The sequence below is a fragment of the Myxine glutinosa genome, chromosome 12 (genome assembly GCF_964187855.1).
Source record: "Myxine glutinosa chromosome 12, kmMyxGlut1.1, whole genome shotgun sequence".
Lineage (NCBI taxonomy): Eukaryota > Metazoa > Chordata > Myxini > Myxiniformes > Myxinidae > Myxine > Myxine glutinosa.
This window is the reverse complement of record NC_136272.1, coordinates 67,213,972-67,229,948: the sequence shown is the minus strand read 5'-3', so window position 1 is coordinate 67,229,948 and position 15,977 is coordinate 67,213,972. Positions and strand designations below refer to the sequence as shown.

Genomic DNA, 15,977 nt, shown 5'->3' with positions numbered 1-15,977 from the left:
GCGAGCACACCCTGGGTTCACCTTCGATATAATTTCACTACAGTAGTTGCCATAATTTCTTGAGGATGAAAGACCACGGAGGCCTCCAGAAAGCATCATCAAGCATCATTGCCACATGCTTGGAAACAGAGAAATGTTCAACGACTACTGAAGACGACAAATGGGAATCTTCCTCAAGGATCCGGAATTTCAGCTGCAGTATCCATGGCTGTTATGAGCAATACTGTTCATATGGACTTATTTCCTGAACTGCACTCACACCAGTTTGAAACTGCAGTGGAAGATAATCATATTCACAAGCTTGTGAAGATAGCAGCTTCTTGTTATTGTCGAATCAAACTCTTTCATCTTGGGGAAAAAGGAGACGGAAGCCATCACCGGAGAGAAACGTAGGAAGCAGATGTCCAAACTGATTGTGTTCGAGCACCACTGAGATTATAGAACACACATGACACAGTGCACACATGTTGCTATTTTATATTCTGTAATTATAATTTATCATAATTTGGCAATATCCTGACAGGTCTTGGAGGAGAACAACAAAAATATTTACCATGACCATCATGGTTCTCTACCCAGAAGTATAACTCAGAAGTTTGTTTTCACTCTACTCTTCTGATTCTGATTCTTTGATAAATGGATGCAATTTATTTTCAAATTTTTTTTTTTTTTTTTTTTTTTTGCAATGCAATGGTACTCACTTCAGTAGGAATATTGTGCCATGTGGAATGAAAAAACAAAACAAAACAAAACCAACACTTGACCACAAATATGGTATACAAGTACTGTATTCACATGCCAATTTATTTTGCAGATCCATGTTTATATTATCAGCCATGAAAAAGTAAACGCAGTCCTATTTTCCTATTCTTTAAGTTTTTAAAGAATATTTAATTACTATTAACAATAATATTATTTAATATTTATTTAATTATATTTAATTCTTTAATTATTTAATATTTAATATTATTAATTAAATTATTGGAATATTTAATTTATTTAATATTTAATATTTAATTAGAGGGAATTTAATATTTAATGATCAGCATATTTCCTCCGAAAATTCCACCTTCCCACTTTATTTTATTCCATTCCGAATTGATTTTAATCCGTTCCAGGGTTGAAAAAGCATTATTACAGGATTGATGAAATGCCATCGTACGCTGCTTACGGTTATAAAAACCGCAGCGGTCGAATTGAATGAAGAAGAGGAATCACTTTACGTCGGTAAATGACATTCGTTTTGGGGAATCGTGGGGGAGCAATGATGGCGGACAAATGGCTTCAAAAAATTGAGCTGCCCTTCCTATCCAGTTAGTATAGAGATCAGTGGTCTTGACAGGGAAAAAGGTTAAGAACCCCTGATGTTGCGACACAACCGAAGAAGAAACCTCATTACCTCAGCCACAGGTGGACCGTACCATTTTGTTATACACATCTGAAATGCCCATCCCAAACCGTGTTAGTAGGACCGTACCATCTGAGTTTCGTCTGCAATCGTTTCACCAATGGTCGAACGGGCTGTACCATATTTGAATATGGGGGAATTTTGCCAAGTCCTCCCCCCCTCAAGTAGACCATACCATTCACCTCATATAACGTGCTGCAGAAGGCAGAAGCTGGCTTTTTGCCGCCGCCATGTTTGATGTTGTAAGTCGAGGTGTTGGCGGTGTCATCCGGGCTCTTGGACCCACTCTCCGTGGGCACAACTCCGCCGCACTCGCCGCCTGTTCACGTAAGAAAATCAGAAAGCGGAGGAAACATTATTTGATACCATTGGTGCAGCGTTTCGGCGATATGACCCCTCAAGGGCAAACGCGGTGCGAGTGTGAGGCCGAGCTCGGAGCTGAGGCCTTTACATCGGAGTTTAACTGTTATTAGCAAATGTCCGGATGTGTGTGCTTGTGTTTGTTTTGGTTGATTAATGTATTGTGCAAATATATCGTGAATCTTTTTCAGTGTTATCGTAATAATAATAGCACTTGTTTGCACGTGGATAGAACAAGGTTAGAGTAATGACTAATGGCGTCTCGTAGTTCGTGTGTGGCGACACCAAGGTGGCGCTTCTCGCATTGTGGTGGTAAGGGCGATCTGCGCCTCTCGCATTGTGGTGGTAAGGGCGATCTGCGCTTCTCGCATTGTGGTGGTAAGGGCGATCTGCGCTTCTCGCATTGTGTTGGTAAGGGCGATCTGCGCTTCTCGCATTGTGTTGGTAAGGGCGATCTGCGCTTCTCGCATTGTGGTGGTAAGGGCGATCTGCGCTTCTCGCTTTGTGGTGGTAAGGGCGATCTGCGCTTCTCGCATTGTGGTGGTAAGGGCGATCTGCGCTTCTCGCATTGTGGTGGTAAGGGCGATCTGCGCTTCTCGCATTGTGGTGGTAAGGGCGATCTGCGCTTCTCGCATTGTGGTGGTAAGGGCGATCTGCTTCTCGCATTGTGGTGGTAAGGGCGATCTGCTTCTCGCATTGTGGTGGTAATGGCGATCTGCGCTTCTCGCATTGTTGTGGTAAGGGCGATCTGCGCTTCTCGCATTGTGGATTGTGGTGGTAAGGGCGATCTGCGCTTCTCGCATTGTGGATTGTGGTGGTAAGGGCAATCTGCTTCTCGCATTGTGGTGCTAAGGGCGATCTGCGCTTCTCGCATTGTGGTGGTAAGGGCGATCTGCGCTTCTCGCATTGTGGTGGTAAGGACGGTCTGCGATTCTCCCATTGTGGTGGTAAGGGCGGTCTGCGATTCTCGCATTGTGGTGGTAAGGGCGGTTTGTGCTTCTCGCATTGTGGTGGGAAGGGTGATCTGCGCTTCTCGCATTGTGGTAGTAAGGGCGATCAGCGCTTCTCGCATTGTGGTGGTAAGGGCGGTCTGCGCTTCTCGCATTGTCTTCTGTGTCTCCACTTGTACTGTATCCCAATGGTGATGCAGGGTGAGACTGCATCTGCTCCGGTGGCCAAGCCAGAAGTTGCTTCGGGTCGTATTGTGGCAGTTATTGGTGCTGTGGTAGATGTGCAGTTCGAAGTGGGGCTGCCACCGATACTGAACGCCTTTGAGGTCCAGGGTCGCCAAACTCACCTCGTGCTTGAGGTGGCGCAGCATCTGGGTACGTATTGTCTTCTCACCCTCCCCCCTCTCCCTGCATGTCGCCCCCACTGCTGTCGTGCACCCCCATTGCCGCTGTCTTGGTGCATGTCCATTGACGATTGTATAGGTAACCCTAACTTTGTGTATTTTGAAGGTGTTTATTTTGTGTTTGATGTGCAGATGCAATAAAAAAAAAAAAAAATTTTTTTAAATGTTTACTCCATGTACTCTAAACCTATACAAAGTGCCCTCCTGTGATGTACTTTCAAAAGGAATCTTGTTCAACTGAAAGTCATTGAATGAAAAATCTTGCTGAGGAGGTTCTTATTCTTTCACTTTTTTTGATAAGACGTGTGCTGTTGGCATGGCTACTGACTGTCTGAATGGTAACTCGATGGTGCGCAGGTGAGAATACCGCGCGTACCATCGCCATGGATGGTACTGAAGGCCTGGTGAGGGGTCAGCAGTGCCTGGACACCGGGATGGCTATCCGCATTCCCATGGGACAGGAGACTCTTGGCAGGATCATGAACGTTATTGGAGAGCCTATTGATGAGCGAGGACCCATCACAACCAAGCAGTGTGTAACCTTTTGTGGTCTTGTTTGATAAAAAAAAAAAAAAACGTATTTTATATATATATATATATGTGGTGGTAAGGGCGATCCACCACAAAAAACCACCACCACATCGATATTATCGACTCGATTTTTATTTTTGAATAACTCATGTGATTATCCACTTCATTCCTCCTATGATGCATTTATTTGACCTTCGTTCTCCTGAATGTGATGAAGCCATTTTGGATAACTGATGGAGGATCTGCATTCTTTGTTTTCCCGTCTCCATCGGCAGTTTTTTATTTTTACTTTTTGATAAATGCCCTTCTCGTGTGGTGGTTGTAGACATGCTTCCATCCATGCTGAGGCCCCAGAGTTTGTGGAGATGAGCATGGAACAGGAGATCAAGGTGGTGGATCTCCTGGCACCATATGCCAAATGTGGGAAAATTGGTAAGGTCTTTTCTGGCAACCTGTGAGCAATGCATGCGTTTGGTACGCCAACTACTCTTTATACCTCTCAGGATGCTTTCTTGGAAAAGAGCCAATCAAAAATGCGCGTGCGTGAAACTTCTGTATGGAACAGATCTCTGCATATTTTTGTAATGATCCATACGGAGGTTTCTGTATTTTTGTCAGAAAAGCATGCCGTGATTATAGGGAATTTTGAAGTGCTTTTCTGACATGCTGATTAGTTCCTTAACCCATTGTAGTTTTTCAGATTTTATTTTTATTTTTTATTTTCCTAAAGTTATCCAGGTACAAAAGCTTGCAAGCACGTTAACGTGATCAGACTTTCGCCAGGCAGGAGACCGTCTGTCAGTGAATGCAAAATGGCGTCCGTCGTTGTTCGCCTGTTCCTTCCTATGAGCTTCACAGAAAATACCGAAGTGCCCTCTTCACGTTACACAAAGTAAAGACACGATTCTGCTGCACACAAACCCTGATGGCTGTCAGTTGCCTTGAATTTTGTAACCACGTCGATACGAGACCAATAAATCTTAACAAGGAACTTTGATGCAGGAAGAGGCCATTTTGGCCCATCATGCCTGTGCTGCATCACAACTGCATTACATTTATCTGTCTTTCTCGACCCTTTTATTCGGGGGACGAGTGGGAATGAGAAAAATGACAGGCACAGGGACTCGAGTGTTAGAAATGCAAATGAAATCGATATGTAAAATTTTGTTCGTTATGGCTTGGAACGTGTTCCTTTGTGTCACGAAGCATGATGTGCGTTTACCGACTCATGCTGGAGGGGTGGTGGTGGTTAGAATTGTTAATCCCACCTGTCTCTTTTTCGAGAACATTGACAATGTAACCTTTCCTGTAGAAAAGCCATTAAAGCCTTGCCCAAATGGTTTCTCACAAATAGTGCTAAATCTGCAATAACCGGTCACCACACCAAACGTACGGGCAGATAAATGTACTCTCTCGATCCGAGAACGATGACTATCCGCAAGTAAATAAATGGGCAAAAAACAATTGGGCAGTGAATGCCCTGGTTTACACTGGAGCAAAGGTGATTCTAGTACCTTTAATGCATGATGCATGACATGAGGAGGTGTGGTGTGTGTGCGCCGTTTTTGTGGAGCTCTTCTGGAACTTTCTGATGTAGAGTGTGATACACCAAAATAAGCGTTATGATCTGAGTTGTTTCGGCTAAATAATCTGGAAGAATTCGCATGTTTTAAACGCACGCAGTGCTAAGGTGTATAGAGCAGCTTAATAGGTCCTTCCACTGCATGGGCATTCTAATATTACAAAATAAATAACAAAAACAATGACATTGTCGCAAAGCATATATTAATTAATACTAATTATGCTAACAATAACAGTGGTATCGTTTGGCAACAATAGTGAACGTGTAATCTCTGCCCGAAGCACATCTGTGCTTGGTGAAAGGTAATGTAATGCTCACAGTATGACAGGCAGGTGTGCTCTAAGGCTGCGAAGACCAATGAAAATTTAAGCGACCAAAGACCAATTAACGAGGACCCACAGACACCCTCAGACTCGTGTCCAATTGAGACGAAACTTTCAGGGTGGGAGTGACACCCACACAGAATGTGTTTATGATAACTGTGACGTCTTTGGTTTGCATTTAATCAAAGATGGCAGCAATCTTTGATTAAATACAAAATAAATGAATTATTATTATTATTATAAAATGCAAATAATAAAAAATTATTTCTCCGAAACCGCTGAATGGAAAAATTTGAAACTTGGGACATTGTCAAGTGCGCAGAGATCCCATTGTCAAGTACGCAGAGAGTACCATTGTCAAGATCCCTTACCCATACATGTGCAGTGTGTACATTTTTAAGGTCATTTGTCACGTGGCGTGGCAGCCATATTAGTTTGAAAGCCGATATTTCAAAATATTCCGTCTCTGAAACCGCTTCACCGTTCAATGTGAAACCAGTCATGGCTGGTGAAGTTTGTGGTTCTTGAAAACAGCTGAAGGGATTTCAATGAAACTTGTGTATTTTTAGGACAGTGAACGAGGGCATCTACCCATTGTGGACTATGCGGAGGCACATTGGCAACAGTCGCATTGTTCTAGTTTTTATTAAATCGGTAAACTGGTTCCACCTCCTCGAACCCCACAAAGTCGTCCACTGCATCCAGCCATGTCTTCTGCCTGGCAGTTCACACAAGTGCTCATAACTTCTTTGTAGGGAGTGCTTTTTCTCTTGGCCTTCCAGAAGTCCATAATCAACTGCTCATCTTGACCATATGTTGCCTCGACCAGCTGCCTGAACATGGATCGTAGTAAAGATGTACAGTCACGTGAAAAAGTAAGTACACCCCATGTAAAGTTTTGACTTTTTCAACATATTTCAACATACAGCTATTTGATCTTCATTTCAACAATATTGATAGATAAAGGTGATATAATATAACAAATATCATGAAACATTTACATTTTGTAGTCCATTGTATAATTTAAATAAACATAAATGCAAATTTCGCATGTGGAAAAAGTAAGTACACCCCTACATTTATCACTACTTCAAATACCTAAAATTAGAATCAGGTGCACCAGCTCAGGTGCAAATGATTAGAACATCATTAGGGAGGATCTTGGAGGAACCTGTCTTATTTAAACCTCAGACATTTAGTTTGGTTTGCTCTTTGTTGTTGAAGTGTGTGGCATCACCGTGCCGAGATCAAAAGAGCTCTGAGGTCTTCAGAAAGAAGGTTATCGATGCCTACGAGTCTGGGAAGGGATTTAAAAAGATCTCAAAACAATTTGAAATCAATCATTTGACTGTCCGGAAGATCATCTGCAAGTGGAGAAGATTCCAAACAACTGCCAACTTGTTCAGGCCAGGCCGCCCCAGCAAGTTCAGCCCGAGAGCAGACCGCAAGATGCTGAAAGAAGTCTCTAAGAACCCTAGAATGTCATCAGGGGACCTACAGGTAGCTCTTGCCACTGTTGATGTCAAAGTGCACGAGTCTACCATAAGAAAGAGGCTGCACAAATTTGACCTACATGGGAGGTGTGCCAGGAGGAAACCTTTGCTGTCCAGAAAGAACATCAGGGCAAGACTAAAGTTTGCCAACGAACACAGGCAAAGACCAGCACTTCTGGAACAATGTGCTCTGGACAGATGAGTCAACGGTAGAGCTATTTGGCCACTACCAAAAGACATGTTTGGCGAAAACCAAAGACAGCATTTGACCACAAGAACATGATACCAACTGTAAAGCACGGTGGTGGAAATATTATGGTTTGGGGCAGCTTTGCTGCATCAGGGTCTGGGCAGCTCACCATCATAGAATCCACGATGAATTCTTCATTGTACCAGAGGGTGCTTGAGGATCATGTGAGGCCATCTGTCGGAGAGTTGAAGCTCAACCGAAGGTGGACCTTGCAACATGACAATGACCCTAAACATACCAGTAAATCCACCAAGGAATGGCTGAAAAGAAAGAAATGGAGGGTTCTGGAATGGCCTAGTCAAAGCCCGGATCTAAATCCCATCGAGATGTTGTGGGGGGATTTGAAACGAACTGTGCATGCAAGAAACCCCTCAAACATCGCACAGCTGAAAGAATTCTGCATGGAGGAGTGGGCAAAAATTTCTCCCAGTCGATGTCAGAGACTGGTAGACGGTTATAAGAAACGCCTACTTGAGGTTGTTTCTGCCAAAGGGGGCAATACCACCAATTAGAGCCAAGGGTGTACTTACTTTTTCCACATGCGAAATTTGCATTTATGTTTATTTAAATTATACAATGGACTACAAAATGTAAATGTTTCATGATATTTGTTATATTATATCACCTTTATCTATCAATATTGTTGAAATGAAGATCAAATAGCTGTATGTTGAAATATGTTGAAAAAGTCAAAACTTTACATGGGGTGTACTTATTTTTTCACGTGACTATATAAACAATGGTGGCGGGTGTGTTTACTCATCGAGTACTACGTACGGATTTTATTCGGAAAATGTTTGTCCAGAACCAAGCTTTGAATCCGTGTTCAAGCGAGGTAGCTGAGGAAGTTATTGTCTCCGTGACTCAACCATTTGTCTCCGTGCTGAGCCTTTCCCAGCCTGTATTTATAACATTATGCCTTTTGTGCAGACGTCTTGAACGCAAGTGGCTGCATTGTGGGGTTGTTTTTTTTCTCTGCAGGTGTCTGCCTTGCTTGGCCGTATTCCCTCAGCTGTGGGTTACCAGCCTACCCTGGGCACTGACATGGGCACCGACATGGGCACCATGCAGGAGAGAATAACGACAACTAAAAAAGGCTCCATCACGTCTGTGCAGGCAAGGCGGCTGTTGGTTCATCACAGATCCGATCCCTGTATCACGGATCCGATCCCTGTACCTCCATCTCTTGCAATTTAATGGCTTTCAAATCGCCTGGGTTTCCCTGACCGCCCCCCCCCCCCCCACCCCATACTCTTCCTTAGGCCCCAGTCACACCGGGCCTCCGACCAGGTTACGACCTAGCTGCGACCGAAAAATGTTGGAATCGCGGGCAAATCGTAAAAGAGCGTGCGCCGGGTCGCAGACGTCGCGGGTGATCGCCAGAGCAAAATCAGTCGCAGCAAGGTCGATGGTCATGTTCAAAACTTCTGACCTGCGATTCCAAATCTTAAGTGGTCGCAGACAGATTTTACATGGTCGCACCACCAGTCGTGCATGATCGTGGGTCAAGTAGTCGTGCTGCTGGTCCTGCTACCTGACGATTGGTGGTGCCACCTGTCGTACGACCTCACGATCGGTAGTGCGACCAGTCACGACCTGTCCCGACTGGTTGCACGATCTTACGATTGGTGGTAACACCAGTCTTTAGCTCGCAGACCATTATACTATAATATTACATTATTATATTATATTATTTTATACCATTCGCAGAGAGCCTGCGCTACTGCTGGCTCCAGCTCTGGCATCTTGTTCCTCTTGGCCGCCGTTTCATCGTCTGCTAAGTCGTCACCTGCATCCTGTTGTTCGGTTGGCGTGTCCCCGGCGGCGTCATCCTGCGTGGGCGGTACCGGGTGAATCTCAGCCAAAATCTCCCTGCCATCAGATTCTGGATCTGGCTCTGGCTGGGTACTCTTCCCATGGCCCTTTCCCTTCTTGGGAGGCATAGCGAATTATAGTTTCAGTTGAAAAGTTTGACGAAGTGCACTCCTTCAGAGGTAGGTGACTACTGATGCTGACGCACGATCGCGAGCCTTTATATCTGATCGAGCGACCCATCTCACGACTGGCTGTGATTGGCTGCGATCAATCGTGCGAGCGGTCGCAGGTCGCCACGATTGATCGTACGATCGGTCGCTGATCGCCACCACTAATCGCACGATTTCCTACGATTGATCTTGCGATCGATCTTCTCCAATCGTTTGTGATCGCACGACCACGCACACCACCAATCGTACGATGACCAACACCAGTCTTAAGAGCAATCGCAGTATGCGATCGTAAATGGAGATCGGAGCAAACATTGCCGATTGGTCGTACCTCGGCCAAATGCCACCAATCGCACGATCCAGTGTGACTGAGGTTTTACTTGAAGAATCAATTTGATTTTGGTGAATATCTGGATCCGGCTAGTATAATTTTTTTAGTGATTCTTCACCATTGAGTGATGTGGCCAAAAACGAGGGGTACATCAGGATTAAAGACTGGACCTATGGTGATTCCTGTGATTGATTTTGATTAAATGTGATTCTGTATTGTGATTTTCTGGTCTACTCTTAGTCTAGTAGGAAGATTAGGTCCCCCTGCACCCCCTGGAGATATACTTCTAATCAGTGTTTCTAGATTGGAAAAAATGTGTAGAAAATGACTAGCTATGGCCCCAAGCTGAAAAAATGTCCCACATACCATTTTTATGCAAATTACTGCTGCCATTATCAAAAAAACGATTTTTGACATATCTCAGCCAATATTGCAGATAATTGAAAAATGAAGGTGTCTAGACCCATGTTTTGAAGGGCATAGATCATGATAGAACTATTCATAACATGATTACATGTGTCTATGGTATACTAGTATGCATATTAATGCTGTAATTACAAAATAATCAGTTTTACAAATGATAAGGATACGTTAATACTGCAGATAACTTAACATGGTACATAAGGGGTCTAAACCCAGGTATTTTCAAGGTTAAATGTCAACAAGATGCTCCTGAGTCTTGCATAGGGGCGGGACATTGGCAGTAACATTGGTACCACTCAACTTTTCTTCCCACCATTGACTTTGTATTGCGAGAGATTTTCACTTGCTTATTTAAAGGTTTCTCACCCAGCCCACGTAAAATCTACCAACTCCTGCTGTTAACTCCCAAACATATTTTTTTATGTTATCCAATCACAGTGCAGAAATGACAGACTAGAGATCCAAATTAGTGCTGCTATAGCTGCCATTTTACATTTCCATCCATGTAACATGCGCGCTCGCGCGCTCGTATCAATTGGTAATGTCGCGCGCTCGTATCAATTGGTAACGTTGATGTTATTGAATACCTCAGTTGAAAGTTCAGTCTTCCATTCCATCTGTGTGTTGTTCTTGGTATTCATCCTCCAATCTAGCCAGGTAAGATGCTAACTATAATGTTACTCACACTCTTGACTTCAGTTTCTGCATGAAATCATAAACAGGCAGAATAACAGCTGAGCCAGCTAGCACCATGTTAGCTAACGTTAAAGCTAGCCTCATCTATGTACAGTATGTTCCTAATGTCGGTGTAACTTAAACTTTTGTTAATGCCAAACATGAGACATATCTGTTGACTTCTGTATATGAATTGAACCAGAAAGAGGCACGACAGCTGAGCTAGCTACAGTAACTTAGCACAATGTTTCATTGGCCTAGATAGCTAACGTTAGTGTGGAAGAATTTAGATGTTTTAGCTATTAGCACTTTTGATGCCACTAAACATGGTTTAGTCAGCTAAAAAGTACCCTAGTGTAGAACATGACTCAGAACCTCTGTTACCTCACTGAAAACTCAGAGCCTCCTTTCACAGGCACTTTTAACATCATTCGTGATTTCTTATTTGTCATTTAACAGTGATGGTAGACATCGACAGCAAGCATGCCCAAAAGAAAACGGAGTGTAGAACCTGCAGCCCAAAGCTCTCCTCCTACATGCATCCTTCATGTACCATCCATGTCTGATCATGGGGATTTCACGCCCCTCCGTAAAATTAAAGGATCTGCTTCAGAAAAACTGCAACTGCTTCAAAAGATCCGGGATAGACGTCTCAACCAACCGCATGACTCCCCATGTCGTATGCAATCAGTATGTGATCAGATCCCGGCAACTCTTCCTGATGACCTAGAAAGAGTAGGATATCACAGCAAGTGTTATAAGCACTTTGTCCGCCACTTTCATCGTCTGGGAGATGATACAGAACCAGGGCCATCAACCTCATCATGGCATCACTCTCCTCGTAAACCAGGAGGTTCTGCTGAACCCATCTTCCCGCCAGAGTGTATATTTTGTGAGAAAGTTGAGACCAAAGATGCTCATCGCAATACTGAGAGGCCTACAACCTTCCCATCCTTTAAAAACAAAGAAAATGCATGGGAGCAAATCGAAACACGGGCTGAGAAAATGGGTCTCTATCGACTCCATCGAAAGGTGAAAAACAAAGACCTCTTTGCATGTGAGGCCAAACACCATCCGTCATGTTTTAAAGCTTTCCGCACAGCATTCTACAACTATGAGCGTGCGATTCACAGAGCCGAAGCACCAAAGGAGCAGGCTTGCATGTCAGCCGCCCATGAAAAGGCATTCAACTCAGTACTGGAACACATTCAAACCCAGGTCATCCAGCAGAATAAAGTTCTACAGCTTTCTTCCTTGCGCTTGCTCTATGTCGAGGAACTGAAACTGAATGGATATGAGAACTCAAATTATCGGTCAGAGAAACTACTGAAACGCCTACAGAATGACCCAATCAAGGAGCATATCCACTTCACGAAGGTTGATCATGACAAATGTGATGTCATTTCTTTCTGGCTTGTGCACAGCTCAAACATAACAGTTTCCAATGCTCTCGCACGAGCATTCACACTCGGAAGCACAAACAAGAACCAAAATGTTGCCCTCCAACTTCGCCAGGGTATTCTACAGGCTTTCAGAGAGTGTAAAGACCAACCATGGCCACCAACAGCTGAAGACATGGAGCTCAATCCTGAAGACATCCTACCTCCAGACCTTGTCCGCTTTCTCAGCGTGCTAATGACTGGCAAGGAGGGCATCGAGACAGAAAAGGTGAAGCGTCTGGTCTTCTCCATTGGACAAGATCTGTGCCGTGCAGTGTCAGATGGAAAATGGAAGTTACCAAAGCACATTCTCCTCTGTGTGACTGTAAGGCACCTGTTCCGAAGCAAACAGCTCACCACAATACTACACAGGCTTGGACACTCTGAGAGCTACGATTTCGCCTTGGAGTTGGAAACTGCTCTCGCCAAGGTCCTGGATGAAGTCTCAACTTATCGTACACCACAAATTGTGACAGGAGAGGGCAACCTTGTATTCCACTGTGAGTGGGACAACTTGAATAAAACCACTACCAGTGTGCACGGCAGCAACATTGTAAACAGTGCTGGAGGAATCATGGTGCAGGAGGTCAAGCCCGGGTTCGAGAGCAGCAAGGACCGAATGCTACCTACCATCAATAGGTCACAACAGCGTAGCCTGAAGGTCGACACACCAAAAACTCTCCCACCCTTGCACTTTACTCGCGTTGGCCCGAAGTTCCCTGAAGGCTCATCATTCACACCGCCAGCAGAGAATGACACAGTCTATGCCACTACGATGCAAGAGTACTACATCTGGCTCTTCATCAGATACATCGGAAGCTGTGGCCTGCAGCCTGTGCCTGGGCTAGGGGGTTTCACCTCTGCAACTGGTTCTCCCCCACCCAGCAAATCAACAGTCGACTACTGCACGCCTATCCACCAACCGATCACAGACAACGCAGTTGTTCGTGAGCTACTGAAGCGTTCCGAGGCAGCAACTGCTGAGGTGGGTCAGAGATGGGTCCTGAATACATTTGATCTGGGTGTCTGCATGAAAGCCCTTCCCATCATCTGGCGCTGGCCAAATGAATTTGCTAGTCATGTAGTAACGATTGGACCCTTCCACACATCCATGAACTACATCGGGATGCTCACTGGACACAAGATGCGTGGTTCTGGATATGCAGAGATTCTCTTTGAGGCACAACTAGTAACAAGTGGATCTCTCAAAGGTGTTCTCAGTGGAAAGGCCTACGCAAAGTCCCTCTTTTGCCTCAAAACAGTGTGTGAGGCAATGGAGAGGCTGTTGATGGAGAGATTCACTGAGGAGGAGAACATCATGATCTCTGACCCTGCTGTGCTTCTCAGAATGACCCAATTGATACGAGCGCGCGAGCGCGCATGTTACATGGATGGAAATGTAAAATGGCAGCTATAGCAGCACTAATTTGGATCTCTAGTCTGTCATTTCTGCACTGTGATTGGATAACATAAAAAAATATGTTTGGGAGTTAACAGCAGGAGTTGGTAGATTTTACGTGGGCTGGGTGAGAAACCTTTAAATAAGCAAGTGAAAATCTCTCGCAATACAAAGTCAATGGTGGGAAGAAAAGTTGAGTGGTACCAATGTTACTGCCAATGTCCCGCCCCTATGCAAGACTCAGGAGCATCTTGTTGACATTTAACCTTGAAAATACCTGGGTTTAGACCCCTTATGTACCATGTTAAGTTATCTGCAGTATTAACGTATCCTTATCATTTGTAAAACTGATTATTTTGTAATTACAGCATTAATATGCATACTAGTATACCATAGACACATGTAATCATGTTATGAATAGTTCTATCATGATCTATGCCCTTCAAAACATGGGTCTAGACACCTTCATTTTTCAATTATCTGCAATATTGGCTGAGATATGTCAAAAATCGTTTTTTTGATAATGGCAGCAGTAATTTGCATAAAAATGGTATGTGGGACATTTTTTCAGCTTGGGGCCATAGCTAGTCATTTTCTACACATTTTTTCCAATCTAGAAACACTGATTAGAAGTATATCTCCGGGGGGTGCAGGGGGACCTAGTCTTCCTACTAGACTATCTGAGATGCAAAACGTAAACGATTCACCTGGCGGAGGTTCTAGTTTAGTTCTGAGGACCACAGAGGTAAACGTGTAAACAATGTCCTTTCCAGGCAGTGGACAGATCCAGCTGTGGCAGTTCCTTTCCTCCTGGAACTCTTGTCGGACGGCACGAACTCGCACTGCATCACGTGGGAGGGTCCGGGAGGAGAGTTCCGACTCACGGACCCGGACGAGGTGGCGAGGCGGCGAGGCGATGGGGCGAACGGGAGAGCAAACCGAATATGAATTACGACAAGTTGAGTCGTGCCCTTCACTATTACTACGACAAGAACATCATGTCCAAAGTGCATGGGAAATGCTACGCGTACCGCTTCGACTACCAGGCAAGTCCCATGACACATACGTGTACCGTGTACTACCCGCACGTGTCCGTACAACATGTGCACGAACACTCGTGATCCAAAACGTACCGTGCATGCAGACGCCACGGGTTGAGTGAATGGTGCATCCGATACTTTATTTTATTATTACACGAGCAGGATTACCTACTATACCTGCCGTTGCCCGGTGATGTTATAATCCTGTAGGCAATTTGAAGAAATCATTTTTTTTGTGGGGATCTGAACACCTACCTACGCCCACTAAGGAAAATGTATATTTAATATTATAATACACACACCAATGAAAAAAATGAATGATCGTTTTAAGGCCATTTTCCCCGCTAGAGCGGGGCTTAGCCTTGCGGGCACCATGACAATCATGGTTCCCTGTTTGAGGCAATGTTTTTCTGGCCGGATGCCCTTCCTGACGCCAACCCTTGGTCGCCTCTTACGATGCGCAGGGATACGGTGTACCTATTCTAAACCGCGATACACACCGGGATCATTCATCCCAGCAAGCTGGTACTCAATTTGCCGACCTCGGAAGGATGACAGGCTGAGTCAACCAACTCCCTTGGCGTTAATTCAGCGATCGATCGGGATTCGAACCCAGGATCCAAGGATCCCAAGCCGGCACCCTAACCGCTAAGCCAACACCAGGTGGCCTGCAGTTTAATAGTTTACTCTGTAATTTTACAATTATTTACTCTGCCTGCTTGTCTGGCAATCAAACAAAATTGAAAATCATTCCAAACAGAAACGTTACCATTTTTAAGGACGTCATAAAGGACACAAACAACAGACAATGATTTATTGAAAGTGTTAAATTAACGTCTACTATTAAATTAATTAACATAAGACGCTGCATTTAGAGCAGTAAACTTCCAGATATACACACACACCAATCGGGGCTAATTAAATGTTGCCCTTTACATACCTACAAAGGCTCAAGTACCCGAAAGTGATGTTTTTTTTTTTGTTTTTTTTAAAAATAATTAATTTCTTAAAAATCAAAAAAAGAAATCGAATAGTTTTTCCCAAATATGGCAATCTTTTTTTGCCTAAAACACTACCCGGGAATCACTGATGAACCTCTGAAAGTTTGAAGATCCGTTCAGACATCTCTATGTCGACACGCAGACAGACAGATGGCCTCTTGTAGTATGGATGATATTAACCTACTTGGTTAATCGGATAAGTATCCGGGTTTATTAAACTTCCGCTAACGAGGAAATTGTTGCCTTTCGGACCATGAATTGGGATAAACGAAACAATCAACACATCATTATTATTATTATTATTGCGACAATAACCACATTTGTCTTACGGACCCATCTTGTGTCCATTGTCTCTATGGAAACAACGAGCCTTGCAGGTGTTA

At 44.1% G+C, this 15,977-nt stretch overlaps 1 protein-coding gene and 1 non-coding gene across 3 annotated transcripts in view; both read left to right on the top strand.

Moving 5' to 3' along the window:
* The first annotated feature begins 1,574 nt into the window (after nucleotides 1-1,574).
* ATP5F1B (ATP synthase F1 subunit beta) overlaps nucleotides 1,575-15,977 on the top strand; it is a 340,468-nt gene continuing 326,065 nt past the window's right edge. The window contains exons 1-2 of one of the 2 annotated variants that reach the window (XM_078766925.1): nucleotides 1,575-1,735; nucleotides 2,919-3,093. Coding sequence is in view for 1 of the 2 variants with exons in the window: in XM_078766926.1 (XP_078623052.1) it covers nucleotides 2,907-3,093 (187 nt within the window). In the remaining variant the exon portion in view is untranslated. Of the gene's footprint in view, nucleotides 1,736-2,891; nucleotides 3,094-15,977 lie in introns of those variants that run through there. The other variant, XM_078766926.1, reaches the window with a different exon arrangement.
* LOC137438286 (small nucleolar RNA SNORD59) lies at nucleotides 3,822-3,893 on the top strand. The gene has a single exon (XR_010986682.1). It is a non-coding gene; the product is annotated as a small nucleolar RNA SNORD59 (small nucleolar RNA).